Here is a 20160-nt window from a genome sequence, read left to right on the forward strand (position 1 = left end):
CAAAAGTAAGAGAGATTCTCCAATGAATTTTGCACAGCATACAAACCATACTTACAGGTGTATGAAACTCTAGAAATTATTTAATTTATGAAAAAATGAGTGTGCTGTTATATTTTAAACTTCATGTTCAGAAAAAAACTCAAATTTTATAGTTAATTACCACAATTTTTATCACAGTTTTTAATAGATTTGAAAAATTCTAAAGTTTCATGCACCTGTAAGTATGGTTTGTATGCTGTGCAAAATTCATCGAAGAATCTCCCTTACTTATGAAGAAAAGTGTACCTATAGCAACAAATGCAGCCAATGGTAAGTGAAAAAAAGGTGAAATACAAATGTCAAAAAATAAATTATTTTCTTATATTTTTGAACTTCTACCACTATAAGTGTAAATCCTGAATCCTTTCTGGTCATTCTGACAAAGTTTTATGAATTTATTTTTAAAAGTATAGACAGTGGAAATTAAAATGTCCTGTGGTGTCTCTCCTGCTCCAAGCCGTCCCGTTTGATGTCCTGCCCCTCCTTAAATAATAGAGCCCAGAACGTTGTCCTCAACGGCAAGTGTTCATCAGAGACATGGGTAACATCAGGAGTGCCCTAGGGAAGTGTGATAGAACCACTGCTATTTTCTATATACATAAATGGCATCTGGCAGACAGGGTGGGCAGCAATCTGCGGCTGTTTGCTAGTGCTGCTGTAGTGTACGGTAAGGTGTCGAAGTTGGGGGCCTGTAGGAAGATACAAGACAACTTAGACAAAATTTCTAGTTGGTGAGATGAATGGTAGCTAGCTCTAAATGTGCAAGCCTGTAATGTTCAGATACTGCATTATTAGAGGCCTGCTTTAACACAGTCTCATTGTTTAAATATCTGGCGGTAGCATTGTGAAGCAATGTGAAATGGAATGAGCATGTGAGGATTGTGGTAAGGAAGGTGAATGGTCGACTTCAGTTTATTGGGAGAATTGCAGGAAAGTGTGGTTCATCCATAAAGCAGACTGTATGTAGGACGCTAGTGAGATCGATTCTGGATTACTGCTCGAGGGTTTGGGATCTGCACCAGGTCGGATAGAATGAAGACACTGATGCAATTCAGAGGTGAGCTGCTAGATTTGTTACCAGTAGGTTCAATCAATATGCAAGTATTACAGATATACTTTGGAAGCTCCATTGGGAATACTTAGAGAAAAGAAGACATTCATTCTGAAGAACAAAGCTGAGAAAGTTCAGAGAACTGGCATTTGAAGCTGACTGCAGCACAATCCTACTGCCCCAACATATATTTTGCGTAGAGACCATGAAGATAAGATACGAGAAATTAGGGCTAATATGGAGACGTATAGACAGTTGCTATTCCCTAGCTCTATCTGCGTGTGGAACAGGAACAGGAATGACTAGTTGTGGTACACTGTACCTTCCGCCATGCACCATATGGTGGCTTGAGGAGTACATATGTAGACGTAGATGTATACCAGTATATTTCGCAGACCGGGTTGGCCACAGAATGTCTTTTTGGGAGAAAGGGGAAGGATTGTGGGTAGGAAGTTCCCGTACATTTCATAAATGGGGTGAGAAACAGAATTTCACATTGGGGAAGATGAGTAGGATTGTGGTTAAGAAACTCCTCATTTCTGGGCATGATGATAGTAGTCGATGCCCTAGTGTGTAGGTTCTTTAAATGATGTACACATATAAATGAAATATTTGTAATAATTCTTATTTGCATTGCCCCCGTGCGGCAAAGATATCGCAGGGAGGTATGATTATCTAAGTAAGCTAACAGAAAACAGAAAGGTCAACTATCAATTATTTTATGTACCTTATTCGTTTCTTTTCACCAACCTCAGTGTCTGTCAGTCTTTCGAGCTAGTGCAATAAAGACATATGTAATTGCACTCTCCCAGTATTGTGTTAATTAAAAGATATAATATGCGGAAGTCGAAAGTTTTTATTCTCCCACTGAGCTACTTCCTAATTTCCACCTCACAACGTAATGAGGACTTACATTTTTAAATTGACTTTTTTGGAGAAGAAACCAATATTAAGAGAGGATAGCCGCCACACCCATGCTGACATTGTTGTCCATAGCTGAGAAGACCAGGTAAATATCAAGCCATACACCAAAACTCCAAGGATCCATGCTTTCGTGCGTTTCTGGGCATACAATTTCTAGTGCGACTAAATGTGCGTTAGCATAATTACTTTAGCTCTGAACAATTCACATTAGCTCTCTCCCCAACCACTATGGGTGTTACTGGGTCATGAGGGGGAGGGCCGGTGCACTCTTTTGTAGATAGTCCATGGGGTAGTTCAAGGGTCAGAGGCTTTCAGGATACTGAGCAAGGGGTTCCTCATCACTGCACATGCACTGTACAATACAGACTTTTTATTGTAGAAGGGATGGCAGCTGCTGAAACGAGAGCTACTGTTGATAAGCTTGATACAGAGAGATGTTTTTACAAAGCTCTCAGAAAAGTGGAGATCAATGTCCAGGAGGCGTCACGCTAGGCTGGGGAGGACCAGATGAAGCAGTCAGGAGAGAGGGTGTTGAATCGGAGGAGGAATCAAGATAAAATGCCCACAAATATATTGTCAGTGAATATGAACAGACAAGGGGTTTAGGATACCGAGTGTCTGGGAAAATATCCTCTAGCTGGTCAATAAACAGGTTGTCAAATGTGGGTGCCATGTGGGTGCCATGTGAGTGCCCATGTTGAGTTGCATATTTGTGTGTGTGTGTGTGTGTGTGTGTGTGTGTGTTTTCACTTCAAGGAGAAATAGTTATGGGTAAGGATATTATTAGAACGAGGTGATGTGTTTATAGAGCAGGCAGGACATGGGAAGTGGTAATGTGCAGCAGTGCCAAGGTTGTGGGGATGTTGGTGTATGGGTAGGTAGCATCAACAAAGCCGAGCAGGGAGCCGGGGGGAAATGGGGTGAGGAAGGTTGACAGAAAGTGAAGAAAGTGATTTGTGTCCTTTCCATAGGCAGCTACGTTATGGGTGACAATTTGGAGGTAATGGCCTAAAGGTTCAATATTCTTTCCATAGGAGAATGTAACTATCTACAATCAGGCATCTAGGATGGTTAGGCTTATTGATTTTAGGAAGCAGGGGAAATGTGTGTGTGTGTGTGTGTGTGTGTGTGTGTGTGTGTGTGTGTGTGTGTGTGTGGTTTTGGGGGAAGGGGAGGGGTGGTTGGGGTAAGGACGACGACTCAAGGGAGAGGTTGTGGGATAGTCTAGGAGTTTACGCATGGATTATGCTGGAATTCTGGGCTGGGATCGCTATGCCAGGGCTTCAACGTGGAGGAGTCGGACAGTTAATGATGTGCTTCCAGGTCTTCAGCCAAATCATGGTTTCCTATTGTGGATAAAATAGAAACAACGACTTGGCTGAACACCTGAAAGCACACCATTAATCAACCATGTCAAGAAAACCAGAGTGGTCAGTCAGACAGTGGGTAATAACTAGGGTCACATAATTATTGAAGTGGAGCCTTCGTCTGCAGGAGATATTATGACATCAGGGCCTGTTTTAAAAGATGGTTGCCTGGGGTAATTGAAGGGGGGGGGGGGGGGGGGGGAGGGGGGATCCATGGCTCCTCTCCATATATCATCCCTCTCCTCACAATAACTATGCCACTGGCCCCCATCTCCTGTCTCATAATAACTGTCACCTATCATCATCATGCCTCCCACTCCAACACATCAACCTACAGTCAGTTTTCTCAGTAATCTCCTTCTTCCTCTACTGTATCTCTCCCCCATACCACTCTCATCTCCATTTCATTGTGTTCTCACTTCACCTGCTCATGTCAGAGTGAACCCAGCAGTGCCGAATTCCTATACTGTTCCCATGTTGCCGCTTCCCCCAGCCCTTAGCCACAAATCTCTCAACTTCTCCATCCTCATCTCTCACCCACATCAATTGACGGTTCCCCTCATCCCATTTAAGCTGGAGCACCAGGAGACAATTTAATAGACTGGGATAATGTAGCCATATATGACTTTGATATTTGTGTGTGTGTGTGTGTGCGTGTTGTAAATTAGATAGCTCTGAAGGAAGACATTGCTGAAAGCTCAGCAATGTTTTCAGTCTTGTTTACATGCCTGTCAACCTCTCAGTACCTCAACTATACGGCAAGTGGTTACTTTTATCTTTACTCTTTCCAGTATTCCAGTCTCGAAGTATAATGTTCCTTCCACTAACAGTGATCTCATTTCTTTACCTTAAGAAAAATCCTCATTATTTCTTCTTCTTCCATTTCTTTTTCTCTTATGAATAAGAAATAAATATGCAACATAATCCTGGAAACAAAATCTGTTTACAAGAAATTATACATCCTAATATTTACCCTCACAGGTGACTATGGCTCATATTCTTTTAAAAATTCTAATATACTAAAAGAATTTCATTTGCAAGGCAATGACTTGCAGTAAGTTTAGAAACTATCTTGTTGCTGTCGCAATCTTGCAAATGAAATTGTTTTTGTTATATCAGAATACAGGAATTTCAGCAGTAGTCAGCTTCGAGGGCAGACGTTAGGATGCAGTTTGCAGGGTAGTTCCTGTTCAGAAAACACATCTGCTGTTTACTGACTACATGAAAGCCTTTGAAAAAAACAATATAAAGTCCAGGATGGAATAACAGTTGCTGTCCACAGTTCAGACACAGTGGTCAGAGACACTGGTCATGAGCATGCGAGTTGTGTGGATGCCTGTATAAGTAGTGTGAATGTATGTGTGTTGTCTGTTTCCAAAGAAGCCTACTGGCCAAAATCTTTTCATTGTGCCTGTCTGTGACTCAACATTTCCTCCACATGATGAGTAGCAATCTATCCTTTTGATAATATTGATGCAAAGTCTTTGAAAACACTGATAGAAGGGTTTCAGGGCAAATATTAGATAAATACTAGACAGGAGAGGCATACAAAACCACTTACTGAAAGTAATCCAACCAATGAACCAACACGCCAAAAGAGAAAGTTCAAGTAACATCAAATTTAGGCTTACAAATAGGATGCAGTCTGTTTCTGGTGCTTTTCTGTATCTATGTTGATGGTACTGACTATGTTGAAACAATGGCTAAAAGAAATAAGAGTTAACATCCAAAACTTTAACCAACAAAATTACTCAATGAGAACACTCTTTGCTAGTGACCAACTTCTTACAAATAACAGTGAAGATACCCTTCAAAAAGTCACATATACATTAAATTAAATGGTCAAAAGCTATGACTACTACTTTGAAATATCATCTCCATCACAAATGAAACGGACATATCAAAATACTGAAAGATTCAATATATTAATAGGACCTTACACTAAAAACTGAATAAAAGGGTGAAGAAAGAAATCATAATAAAAGTCTACAAACAATGTTATCATCATCTTCACTTTATGGCAGTCAGGCTTGGATAGTAACAGATGGAAGAGAATGAAGAATACAAACTATAGAAAGGAGATTTTTAGGCATTAGTAGGAAACAGTGCAAAGATACCAGCATAACAACCCTGTATCAGATTTGTTTAATTAACATGTATTACTTCTTCATTTTTCCAGTTTAAGGTTCAGAAAACCATCATTCATTTTTTCTAAAGTAACAATGAACACCATGTCAAAAAGCCACAGACAAAAATGAGATTAGGATGGAACTGCAAACAGAAAAGTACAGGTGAATGCTGGGGGATCACTCACTGGGCCTAATGGGCATAAAATGTATGCTGACTTTCTTTTCAGTAACTATGGGATACACTAAGCTTTCAGTTCACATTCCAATCTGTCTCTTGTTAAATATGTAATTTATGTAATTTGCTCTTTTACCTTTCTGTTTGTGACCTATACATCTTGTCTTCCAAGATATTAGATGGCCAGTACATAACAGCGAATATTTAAAAATTACTCCCATAGAGCTATACTTACAAGAAGCTTTCTATTCCTTTCAGTATTTCTGAAGTCAATTAAATCCTTAAATGGCTTTGTGTATGCTTTTTTCTTTCTACATGTATGCACCAGTTTCACCACAGCCTTCTTACATTTCTTTAGCACTTTAGTCACTATACCAGGCCAATACAAATTCCATACCTTTATCCATACTATATCACCTTCAATAAAAAGTCCTGTAACAAGAGAGAATGAAAGAAATGCAAGATTCAATTCGACTTTTAGCTTTTTAACAAAACAGAAAAAAATGACACAATAACAAATGTTGTCTTCATAACTTGTCATACATAGTTGTTTTCAAAGAAAAATTACAAGATCACAAAATGTCTTTTAGTAACTTCAACACATCTACACTTTTACTTGTGTTCTTCATGCTCACAATGAAATAAGTTTCTAGATCTTTCTATCAGATGAGCATGTCACCATAGCAACCACATCATATCCTACATTGCTCCTAATCACATTCAACTTTCTGGAACCAGGAATTAAAGAGTTGTATACCAAACAAAATAATTTTCCGAGCTTTTCACATACACGATTTTCTTACAATATAATGAGTTATTGATAAGTCAGAATGACATTTATTAAAGCTGTTGCTGAAAGTGAAAGAAGAGCTGAAGACTAATTTTAAACCAAATACATGTACAAAAATAGCACAAATCAGATGGAACAGAACTGGAAGATGGGCCTAAAATGTCACATTAATGAGTGAACAAAATCATGTATATGTAAGGAAGTGTAAAGAACATGTTTAACAGTACTGTACTTTGTTTTGTAAATTAATTAATTACGGTACACAACATACACTACAGAAAAATGGATAATATTTATAGGAGGCAAAACTAATAACAATTTTTGTTAGTGGTGTTTCAAAGTTGTTAAGCTCTGTCCAAAGAGAAAAGGAGAAGCAGCAAAGAGCAACTGCAATATGTTGACACTAAAAGGAAAGTGTGATCAGGCACGAGATTTTACACACAAATAGAAATGGTACATGCAATTAACTTTGCGTGGTCCTGACAGTGTAGATTAACAGGTAAGAGAAGTTTTTCACAGTAATGTAGAAGTATGACTTTTTAATATTGTTTTTACAATCTGAGGGAATGTAGGATAAAAAGCCTTAAAAGAAGGTGGCATTTTTTCACTTTTGCTGCATTTTTTTCACTGCTTCACAACTGATTTCTGCCTTTCAGGCCATTTTCAAATGACTTCCTGTTTTCTGTATAAATGAGAGTACACCACTACTTTATCTCCATGAGTAGGAATACAAAGATACATATGTAAACTTATTTGAAAGATATTTACCTGCAGTAGAAAAAAAATGCCATATGTATTGAAATGGCAGCGTCTTTAAATCTGTGTGTTCCATTTGTTTAGGTGTCTTGTTGGTTTGACATATTGACATTTACAAAGGTATTACATTGACCAAAGAATAAAACCAAGCATGGAATAATAAAAGAGTAATTAAAGAAATGTACACACAGAAACTGAAAGTTAAGCTAAAGCCAATGCAAATAAAATTACTCTAGAATGAGAGAATGCCAAAATAAATAAATTTACAGTTATGCCCTATTACAGAACAGTTTTTAACAAAATAGCCAAAACTTTAAAAAATATGAATATCAGAGTTGTACTCCATACAGAAAACAATTTTAGTAATATAATAAGAAACACAAAAAAATCCATTAAATTACTCAGGGATAAACAAAATTGCTTGTGATGACTGTAACAAAGTGTACATCAGGCGAACTGATACAATCTTAGGGATACATTTTAAAGAGCACATAAGATTTTAATGATAACAATACAAGAGCCAAAACAACAAACTTACATCCATAAACATACTGAATTCTGCTTTATGTTAAGAAACAGAAGAAAATAAATATGTTAGAAGAAACTGAAATTTCCAGTCAATTAAAAAGTCAGCTAGATACACTTATTAATGAACAAATAGATGTACAGAACAGAAAGTTTCTTGGTAACTTCAGTCACAGTCCGCTAATGACCAATCAAAAATCTTGTATATGTGAAATAAAATTTTAAATTTTTTAGCTTACCTCATCATATATTTTAATATATTTTTTAGATTTTCCGTATTATTTTTATTTCTTACCATACTATTTCTAACTCTATATAGTATTTGAAATTATTATTCCATGCTTAGCTTTATTATTTGACCAATGTAACACCTTTGTAAAGGTCAAGATGTCGAACTAACAAGAAAGCAAATATGAATCTAAATGAACAGAACACACAAATTTAAAGACTCTACCATTTCAATACATATGGCACATCTTTTTTTTCTATTTCAGGTAAATATCTTCCTATATCACTGTGTTTCTATTTGTGGAGGTAATGTACTGTATTTTCTTTTGTACAGTGAATAAAAAACCACTTGTAAAAGACTTAAAAGCCAAAAACTAGTTTTTAACCAATGAAAATAAATGCAGATAAAGTGAAAAAAATTCAAAATTTTTTACTAAATTTCTTTCTGTGGTATATAATATAACAAAAACTGAGGCAAACAGACTGCTGCATAGTGAGAATTTTATTTTTTAAAGATATATTTCACATTTACTAACCAAGAAACGGAATATTTCAATACATATAAGCTATAAATTACGATAATTATCTGTTTGTAAATTACGTCTGCAACATTTAACAATCATCACCAGTGCTATGATACAAAAAAATGGGGAGAAATACAATTCAGCTACCTAAGCCTAGCATTTAATGCAAACAAAAAAATGAAGTGACAACCTACGAACATCTTATATGCAGAAATATCATTGGAAAGATCTTAAATTTACTGCTACAGAGACCACTTTAAACAAAGCACTAATTTCATTAAGTAGTAAAGTGAAATAAGGGTTTAATGGTACAACTTGATGTTATTGTGAGCCTGAAGGCGAGTGTCTGACCGTATATATATCAGCACAAAAATATTTGGAATGCAGTTGAATACAGTACATTTCTAATTATGCCATTTCTATTTTAGCTGTAACTTTTAAGCTATTCATTTTGCTAAAAGTGAACATGTAGACGTTTAAAAAATTCATAAGATGCCATGCAGACATATTACAAAAAGTTAATGAATACTGTTGTCAAGCAACACCTTCAAGTGTCACACACAGTTAGGTCACACAGTAGTGCAAGGGTTTGTATGTTATCAATACGTCTTGAAACATCTGCCCACTGATATGGTATATCAAAGAATATCACTCAACACACTAACAAGAGATGTAAAGCCTCATTTGGCCATTGCTAAGGACTGCAACATATTACTCAACATAGTTATTAGAGATCGTGCTTAACACATTACAAGATAAGTATCCTCTTATTATTTCTCTGTTTTACTGTCTCACAAGGGAAACTGCCCATTGCACCCCCTCAGATTTAAAGGTAAGGGGCCTGGTAGACAGCCCATCAAAAACTGAGCACAAATCAAGCAGAAAAGCAGGAAGAAGGTGTACTGGGCTGTGAAATACAAGAAAAATAGAAACAGTGAACAATCCAAAAATAAGAAGTGCAATACAGAGCAGCTGGAATGAGAAATGGCATCGTCATTACGTGGTTATGGTATTTGATGGCCAATCGGGCGAGGCATGTTCAAACCTCCCTCATTTATTTATTTATTTATTTCACTGTTTGCTTTATTCAAATTTGTGTCTGTGTTGTGGCATAACATCCATTTGTAAAAGTGAGATGTAAGGTAGGGACCTATAATCTGTAATGACAGTTGATTCTGCACAACTACTCTACTTGCAGCCGAAAGGAAGTGTCTTTTGAATGGGAACCGTCAACCTTTGATGATGAGATGACAAGACAACTCCAACAGAAAACATGTCTGGAGTGCCATACATGGCATTAGTGACAGCAAGTGTGTCATATGATATGAATCTCTTATCAACACAGCTAATTTTTACGCCCAGTGAATGACTGAGATATGCCTCCTTGCCCGATTTAGTTGTTCGTATGCATGTGAATGTGATCAATCCCAAGGAAATGATAATAATATAATAATTTATCACATAAGCTTAGAAAGATCAGCTAATAAAATATTTGTGGACATTAATCACTGGTTCCTAGCCAATGCTTTGTCACTAAACTTTGAAAAAACACACTACATGCAGTTCAGAAGTTGTAAGGGATGTCCCACGAGTATATGTCTAACATACGATTACAAGCAGACAGAAGAAGTCGACAGTGCTAAATTCTTGGAATTACAGCTTGATAATAAATTCAACTGGGAGGAGCACACCACAGAACTGCTGAAGCGTCTTAACAAATCTCTATTTGCAATGCGAATTGTGTCAGACATAGGAATATAAAAATGAAAAAGCTGGCATACTATGCTTACTTTCATTCCATAATGTCATATGGGATTATTTTTTGGGGTAATTCATCAAGCCAAGTTAAAGTTTTCCGGGCACAAAAACAAGTAGTAAGAGTTAAATGTGGTGTGAACTCAAGAACATCCTGCGGAAGCCTGTTTAGGGAGCTAGGGATACTAACTACTGCTTCCCAATATATTTATTCCTTAATGAAATTTGTCATTACAAATATATCACTTTTTAAAACCAACAGCTCAATTCATGGAATCAATACTAGAAATAAGAATAATCTTTGCAAGGATTCAAAGTCACTTACTCTTGTACAAAAAGGTGTGCAATATTCAGGAACACACATTTTCAATAACTTGTCAGCAGCCAAAAAAAGCTTAACAACCAATGAAATTCAGTTTAAGAGAAGCCTAAAGGATTTATTGGTGGCCAATTCCTACTCCACTGATGAATTTCTCAGTACAATATAATTTCTGCACCATTTCAGTGCAGTAATGTGTTCATCGTAAGTAAGTATTGCAGTAGTTCTATTACACGTTTATTACCTTATAAATAAAAAAAAAAACTTTTTTATTTTAAATTTAGTGCATTGGTGTTTGTAAAATGATTCTTTCATATAGTGTTCACTAAAAAAAATGACGATCATTCCACTTGGGATCTGTGGAAGGTACATTAGCTTATTTGTTTCAGTTGTAAATATTTCTCATGTATTATTGCTTTTCTGACATGTTCCACATCCTGGAGGATCTCCTCATTATGGATCAATTGGAATGAAAGTAAATCTAATCTAATCTAATCTAAACCTTCTACCTAAGCTGTCAGCAGAAGATTTTAGTGTATAGAGGATGGTTGGCTCATCCAGTAATTATGTTAGTGATCAGTCAACCACCTTTTTCAGATTTGCTGTTCCACAGCTTTTCTGATCTAGTAACAATATTTTAACAGCAAATCTCGAGCCAGTTTTCACTTTTATGCCGTTAAGAATGATTGTGTGCACGAATGTGAGAAAGAGTGAGAGACAACAAATGTGATCTTATGAAGCCCTTTAGGATGTCCGCATTTTATATGTACTGAGGTACCATTCCCAGCAATATTCTAAGGGTGGTGATGAACACAATGATGAACACACTTACTAAAAAACAAACAGACCACTGAGCTCTGTGAATACTGTGTTGTACACCTATTTGAGTGCTGTACTTAAGTAACCAACTTGGAAACATGACATATGGTAGTTCAGATAATTTATCAGCACCTAACAGGAAAAGTTTTTTTAATTTTTTTTATTTACTCATCAAGTTCCACAGGAGCAAATCGAGGAGCAAATCTCCAAGGTCATGGAACATGTCAGTACATGAAATTACAACATAAAAGTAATAACAGATAAAAATAAAATGTTTACGAACCCTAAAAAATAAGCCATAAGTTTAAGTAAATGCAATCAACAATACAACAAGGGTCAGCTTAATTTTTCAAGGGAGTGACCCATGAGGATACTCTCCAGTTTAAATTTGAAAGCGCGTGGATTACTGCTAGTATTTTTGAGTTCTAGTGATAGCTTACTGAAAATGGACGCAGCAGTAAACTGCACATCTTTCCTCATAAGAGTTAAGGAAGTGCGATCCAAATGCAGGTTTGATTTCTGCCGAGTATTAACTGAGCGAAAGCTGCTTATTCTTGGGAATAAGCTAATACTGTTAACAAGAAATGACAGTAAGGAATATACATATATTGAGAGATCAATGTCAAAATACCCGACTCATGCATGGGGGTCGACAAGAGGTTCTTGAACTTATACCACTTATTGCCTGTGCCGACCATTTCTGAGCCAAAATTATCCTTTTAGAATGTGAAGAGTTACCCCACAATATATTACCACATGACATAAGCGAATGAAAATAAGCGCAGTAGGCTCATTTTTGTGTCGAATGATCACTCACTTCACTTACCATTCGAATAGTAAGAAATGGCAGCATTAAGTCTTTGAACAAGATCCTGAATGCGGGCTTTCCATGACAGCTTACTATCTATCTGAACACCTAGAGATCTGAAATATTCAGTTTCACTAATCATATGCCCATTCTGTGGAATTAAAACGTCAGGTTTTGTTGAATTGGGTGTTAGAAACTGTAAAAACTGAGCCTTATCGCAATTTAGTGTTAGTTTATTTTCTACAAGCCATGAACTTATGTCATGAAACCGAGCCAATCTGCACTAAACATCCTTTACTACCAAGCTAGTGTCATCAGCAAAGAGAAATATTTTAGAGTTACCCATTATACTAGAGGGCATATTATTTATATAAATAAGGAACAAAAGTGGCCCCAACATTGATACCTGGGGCACCCCCCACTTGACTGTCCTTTACTCAGACCCCACGTCACAGCCATTCTCAACACTGTGAACAATGATCTTTTGCTGTCCGTTGCTTAAGTAAGAGGTGAACCAAATGTCAGCTGCTCCCCATACTCCATAATGATCCAACTCCTGGAGCAATATTTTGTGATCAACACACTCAAACGCCTTAGTTAAATCAAAAAATATGCCAAGTGTTTGAAACGTTTTGCTTAACCCATCTAGTGCCTCACAGAGAAAAGAGAACATAGCATTTTCAGTTGTTAAACGACTTCTAAAGCCAAACCTTACATTTGATAACAATATAAAATGATCAATTATACTTACATACAAAGTCTTTTCAAAAACTTTAGCAAACATTGATGGCATAGAAATAGGTCTAAAATTGTCTACATTATCCCTTTATCCCTTTTTATAAAGTGGCTTTACTACTGAGTACTTTAATCGTTCAGGAAATTGACCATTCCTAAAGGAAAAATTACAAAAATGACTAAATACAGGGCTAACATGTGCAGCACAGTACTTTAATATTCTGCTAGGCACTCCATCATATCCATGAGAGTCCTTAGTCTTCAGTGTTTTCATTATGACTCAATCTCCCCCTTGTCAGTATCACAAAGGAGTATTTCAGACATCGATCTCGGAAAGGTATTTTCCAAGGGAGTTATATGATTCCCCATAGAAACTAATTTTTTATTTAATTCACCAGCAATGCTCAGAAAATGATTGTTAAATACTGTATATATATCTGATTTATCAGTAACAGAAATATTTTTACTACGAACTGACTTTATATCAGCGATCTTGTGCTGCTGACCAGACACTTCCCTCACAACTGATCATATGGTTTTAATTTTATCCTGTGAATTAGCTATTCTATTTGCACACCACATACTCTTTGCCTTCCTGATAATATTTTTAAGCACCTTACAGTACTGTTTGTAATGGGCTACTGTAGTTTGATTGTGACTACTTCTAACATTTTGATATAATTCCCATTTTGTTCCACATGATATCCTTATCCCACTAGTCAGCCACCTGGGCTGCCTTCTACTGCTAGTACCCCATTTAGAATGTTCTAATGGAAAGCAACTCTCAAAGAGCATGATTAATGTGTTAAGGAAAGCATTATATTTGTGATCTATGTTATCGGAAAATCGGAAAACATCCTGCCACTCTTGTTCCTTGACGAGGTTTAAAAAATTCTCTACTGCTGTAGGATTAACTTTCTAACATACTCTGTAATTATATGTGACATTTCTTTGAGCGCAAAAGCCTTTTAGTGTTAAAATTTGCACATCATGCTCTGAAAGGCCATTCACCCTTTTACTAACAAAATGCCCATCTAGTAATGAAGAATGAAGAAAAATATTGTCTGTGGCTGTGCTACTGTTCGTCTGCACCCTAGTTGTTAAAAACAGAGTCTGTATCAGATCATATGAATTTAGGAGATCTACCAACATCCTTTTTCTTGTACCATCATATACAAAATTTATATTGAAGTCACCACATATAACTAATTTCTGATGCTTCTTATAAAGTGAATCAAGAACCCTCTCTAGCGTGAGCAGAAATGCTCTGAAGTTAGAGTTAGAGGACCTATAAACAACAATAATTAGATGTTTAGTTTCACTAAATTCAACTGCCCCTACACAACATTCAAATATCTGGTCAGTGCAGTGCTGTGATATGTCTATGGACTCAAATGGAATACTGTTTTTTACGTACTTGGCCACTCCCCCACCCCACAAGGAAATCCATGAAAACCAGCCAGCTAATCTGTATCCTGGTAAAGTAAAACTCTGAATTATCAAATTATTTAAGCAGTTCTTCAATATACCAATAATTTCAGAGTCAACATCTATAAGCAGTACACTAACTTTATCTCTAATACCTCTTATATTTTGGTGAAATATGTTAATTCCTTCTCTACCAGGAAACATGACGTCCTCTGAAGGTGAGCCCTTAGTTAGAGGGACTTCCTTTAAGCAGGTATACCTATCAGCTGACTTCAGTCTAAAAGGAGTGCAGCTCTAACACCAACTACTACAGGAATTTTTCCACGAGTGATCCTACCACCACCCACTACACTGTCACCTATAATCTTTGCCAGCATCCCCTTCCCATACCTATTGAGGTGAAGACTATGCCAAGTGAAATCCGATCTACTGACAGACTCAACTGGCACCACTGAAATCGAGACCCATGTCCTCTGCCATCAGTGCCTTCTCCAGCAGCATGTTAATGCCTCATTCAGATGAGGCAGATCATGACGCTGAAACAGTTGCGCAAAATGCACATTAGTGCCATCAGTTTGAGTAGCTATCTTTACCAGATCACCACCTACATCATATTCCCCGTCCCTATCAAGACTGCTTTCTGCTTAACCCACTACCACTTGCTGACCCTCCTTCCTAAAATTCCTACATAACTCCCCTATGCTGTCAAATCACCTGAGCCAACCCTGCACTAGGCTTCACAATGCCTGTGACCTGGTACTCACTCCCCAACACTTCCTGCAACTGCTGGCCCACACCTCTACCATGTGAACTACCTAGCAGCAGAACCTCCCTCTTTCTGTGAGACTTTGCAACTGATCTAGGCCTCCTAACTGCTGAGGACTGCTGCATTTTCCTTACAACTACAGCTACAAAGGGCTCCTCTCCACTCAACTCTGACAATTGGCCTTCTGACTGAAGGCACCAAGAATTAATTATGTCCATCTTTGGTTTGAGCCCCACAATAATATACCCAACAAGAACAGGACATAGAGCAACAGCAATTGTTAACTTATTACTTAATCCATCTGTCTTTAATGACATAGATATGACCCCTTTAGTAATAGTTTTAAAATGGCTCGAAGCACTGTGGGATTTAACATTTGAGGGCATCAGTCCCCAGTAATTATTTTATCTGATCTTGATGGTCAAATGGCAGCAGTAACACATCCCCACGAATCAAATTTAATTAGAAAGGAAAAGGAAAAGTTCACAGAATTGTAAATGTTGATACAGGTACATCATTCAGAGAGAATTTACAAGCTGAAAAATGGGCAGACGTTTACTAAGGACACACAGTATGAAAGATTTTAATAATTACCTAAAAACATTCTTACAACATTATCAATCATAAGGTCTGGGACATTTACAGTGGAAGACCGGAAAATGGGTGCTAACACCTGGGATTAAAATATCTAGTGCTAGGAAGGGAGTGCTTTATTTAATGGAAGGAACTATCTCTAATCGAGTTTTAAAAATAAACTATCAGCAGAACTGTAAAATCCTTAAGCCAGTCTCATAAAGGCTAAAACCTTTTACTATGCACCAAAAACTCAAAATTCCAAGAAAAAGCAAGAACAATCTGGAGCATTATTAGGCCTGAAATGAATCAACTCAACGAAGTAAATGATACTGAACTCCTAGATGGCAGGCGCTGTAAGACAAATGATATGAAATTAAAATTATGGCTAAATCAAGGAATTGTTCCTAACAGTACCTGAAAACTTGGTGACAAAAAAATGTACACTAAAAGAAGATCCAGTGAACTTACGCAAGACATCAGTTTTGCCAACGCATTTGTTAGAAAGCTCACAAAAATCATAAATCATTAGGTCACCAAAATGTAGTAGCTCTTGGGGCTACAATGGTATCACAGCCAAAGTAGTGAAATCTTGTGCTGATTTGGTAGAATCAGCTTCGAGTTACCTTTGTAATCAGTTGATGAGTAAGGAGTATTTCCTGAAAGATTGAAGAGACGAAAGAGGAGATAAGCAACCGACCAATACTTTCAGACTGATCTCACTTCTTCCTGTGTTCTCAAAGCATTTTTAGAGAGTTGTTTACAACAGAATACTAAACCATCTTTCTGTGAACAACCTTTCAACAGCAGCTCAGTTTGGGTTTCATAAAAACTTCTCTACTGTGAAGGCAGTATATAATTTCACAAACTCAATTCTAGCAACACTAAAAAACAAAAATTCTCCTGTTGACATTTTCTGTGATCCTGCCGAGGCCTTTGACTGTGTAGATAATGAAATTTTGGAATGAAAATTACAATGGTATAGTTAAAGAACTTCCCCTTGCACTGATGGAGTCATATCTTAACAGTAGAAAACAGAGGGTTACATACAACAGGAATAAGATTAAATTCAGAGTGGTAAAACAAGACCTGAGGGAAATGGCCCGAAAATGTCAATTGAACTTCATCAGGTATAATGCTCTGCATCTTTCCCCGACTCACCATAGTACCATGCTTTACATACTGGCAACAATCATGAGCACTGAGCTGCTGCCTCACTGCTGCTCTTGAACAGGACATAATGCGGTAGCACCTCTAGACCTTTCTGCGGCCGCTAGTGCAAATGACTTAGATGAATATACTGAATCAAAGCTCCAACATGCTGATCCAGGAAACAGAGCTTCCATTCCTCCTTGTCTTCATAGTTTTCTCTGAAACAGCACCCCTTGGTAAATCTTATAGAAACACTACAACTTCTCATTTCCCTTAGTACCAAACAGTATCTTAACTAGCTTAAGGGGACCACACCGTGGTTCAGATAAAAAAAAAAAAAAAAAAAATCGATTTTTGGTTTTCATCATATTTCGATAGATTAAGGTTTTATTTAAGTACTCTGAAAAGGATTTTGCTGAAAAAATTTTTTTTCGAGCATTTTCCTACCACTTGTGTTTATGTGCCACCCCACTTTTCTGTCACCCACTTTTCTGCATATATATTAGATCTTTATATCCCCAACATTGCATGTTAGGGATTTTTTTTTCTTTTTTTTTTTTTTTTTTACTCCCGAGTGTGTTGGCTATCCTTGGAATCCAACAGTCGGTATTCTTTTGTTTCTGCTGTTTGTAAACATCGGGCTTTGAAACATGTCGTTAATTTTGTTCAAGTGTGATTGTGAGTAGTTGTTATACTTACGTTTGCAGTGCTTGTTTACGTGTGTTTTGTTGTGTTTATTGAAGATGACAAAACGTAAAGGCATTTTCAAGAAACGACAATTTTGAGGAAACAGGTTTAGAAAGCTTTCTGTACAAGAGGTTCTGTCGCCTGGTAACGATGTTTCTAATGGTAATTCTTCAACAAGTGCATCATCAAAGAACATTTCAAGAGAGTTACAACGAATTTACTGCAAGTGACAAGGGGTGCAGTAACATTATAATAAATTTGAGAATATTATCAGATGTAATTTCTAAATTTGTAGAATGTAGACAGTGTGGTGAGTCACTGAGTGTGAAAATTTGTGAGAGTACCAGTGGGAGAAAATGCCTAGCAACTGATTTGGATTTAATTTGCACTAAATGCTCAGCTGTGATTTCATTTATAAGTTCTTCAAAACCAGATGCAAGTGGCCCTTACGAAATCAATACTAGATTAGTTTATGCCTTACAATCCATTGGCAAGGGCATGACTGCAGGGAGAACATTTTGTTCAGTGATGAACTTACATCAACCACCAAATAAATTTAAAAAACTGACTGCAATATTAGAGAAAGCTATATGTGAGATCAGCGAGGAAAGCATGAAACTGGCTGCTAGGGAAGCAGTGGAAGAAAATGATGGATGTTCGGATATTGCAGTTGCACTAGATGGAAGTTGGCAGAAAAGAGGACATACTTCTCTGAATGGAGTCCCCGGTAAAGTGTTAGACGTGGAGATAATGTTTGTTGTTGTTGTTTTTGTGGTCTTCAGTCCTGAGACTGGTTTGATGCAGCTCTCCATGCTACTCTATCCTGTGCAAGCTGCTTCATCTCCCAGTACATACTGCAGTCTACATCCTTCTGAATCTGCTTAGTGTATTCATCTCTTGGTCTCCCTCTACGATTTTTACCCTCCACGCTGCCCTACAATACTAAATTGGTGATCCCTCAGAATGTGTCCTACCAACCGATCCCTTCTTCTAGTCAAATTGTGCCACAAACTCCTCTTCTCCCCAATCCTATTCAATACCTCCTCATTAGTTATGTGATCTACCCATCTAATCTTCAGCATTCATCTGTAGCACCACATTTCGAAAGCTTCTATTCTCTTCTTGTTCAAACTGTTTATCGTGCATGTTTCACTTCAATACATGGCTACACTCCATACAAATACTTTCAGAAACGACTTCCTGACACTTAAATCTATACTTGATGTTAACAAATTTCTCTTCTTCAGAAACGCTTTCCTTGCAATTGACTGTCTACATTTTATATCCTCTCTACTTCGACCATCATCAGTTCCCCAAATAGCAAAACTCCTTTATTACTTTAAGCGTCTCATTTCCTAATCTAATTCCCTCAGCATCACACGACTTATTTCAACTACATTCCATTATCCTCGTTTTGCTTTTGTTGATGTTCATCTTATATCCTCCCTTCAAACACTATCCATTCTGTTCAACTGCTCTTCCAAGTCCTTTGCTGTCTCTGACAGAATTACAATGTCATTGGCGAACCTCAAAGATTTTATTCGTTCTCCATGGATTTTAATAACTACTCCGAATTTTTCTTTTGCTTCCTTTACTGCTTGCTCAATATACAGATTGAATAACATCGGGGAGAGGCTACAACCCTGTCCCACTCCCTTCCAAACCACTGCTTCCCTTTCATGTCCCTCGACTCTTATGACTGCCATATGGTTTCTGTCAAATTGTAAATAGCCTTTCGCTCCCTGTATTTTACCCCTGCCACCTTCAGAATTTGAAAGTATTCCAGTCAACATTGTCAAAAGCTTTCTCCAAGTCTACAAATGCTACAAACGTAGGTTTGCCTTTTCTTAGCCTAGCTTCTAAGATAAGTCATAGGGTCAGTATTGCCTCACGTGTTCGCATATTTCTACGGAATCCTAACTGATCTTTGCCGAGGTCGGCTTCTATCAGTTTTTCCATTCGTTTAAATATTGTAAATGGTGTAAAGTCAATGAACATAAAAAACACAACTGTGTGGCTAATTTTAGAGGACCAAGTGGTGGCATGGAAGTTTATGGAGTACAATGAATATTTCATCGCTCCATAGAAACAAGAGGCGTACGATACACAAAATATTTGGGTGATGGTGACAGTAAGGCATACAACAATGTGGTGAACTCTAAGCCAAATGGAAGTGCCATTATTAGCAAAATAGAATGTGTAGGCCATGTTCAAAAACATTTGAGAACAAGGCTGAGAACACTAACTGTTGATACGAGAGGGAAAAAATTAGAAGAGGGAAAATTGTTGACCGGACAGAGTCGGTTAACTAAAACTGAAATGCAAAACTTGCAAGTATACTATGGGCAGGCAATTAGGAGAAATAAAGAAAATCTTGAGGCAATGAAGAGAGATGCTTGGGCCATATTCTTCCATAAGTCCTCTACTGATGATAAGCCACGTCATGGATTGCGTCTATCATTTGTGGTGCAAATACAATAGGGCTCAGGCAACTGGAGATTCTTATTCTCACCAGAATTCTCTTCCTGCTGCTGTTGTTACACCAATTAAACCTATTTTCAGAGACTTGCTCGTCCTGACCTTCTAAGGAAATGTCTGCATAGGCAGACA

The 20160-nt window shown here is 37.2% G+C and overlaps 1 protein-coding gene across 1 annotated transcript in view; it reads right to left on the bottom strand.

Moving 5' to 3' along the window:
• The window catches only part of LOC124622821, a gene marked incomplete at its 5' end in the record, with an annotated part of 120328 nt that overhangs the window by 63505 nt on the left and 36663 nt on the right, over positions 1 to 20160 (bottom strand). Inside the window, one exon of the mRNA XM_047148613.1 lies at positions 5921 to 6117. Coding sequence (XP_047004569.1) covers positions 5921 to 6117 — 197 coding nt within the window. The remainder of the gene's footprint in view (positions 1 to 5920; positions 6118 to 20160) is intronic.

Source organism: Schistocerca americana, chromosome 7 (genome assembly GCF_021461395.2).
Source record: "Schistocerca americana isolate TAMUIC-IGC-003095 chromosome 7, iqSchAmer2.1, whole genome shotgun sequence".
NCBI classification, from domain to species: domain Eukaryota; kingdom Metazoa; phylum Arthropoda; class Insecta; order Orthoptera; family Acrididae; genus Schistocerca; species Schistocerca americana.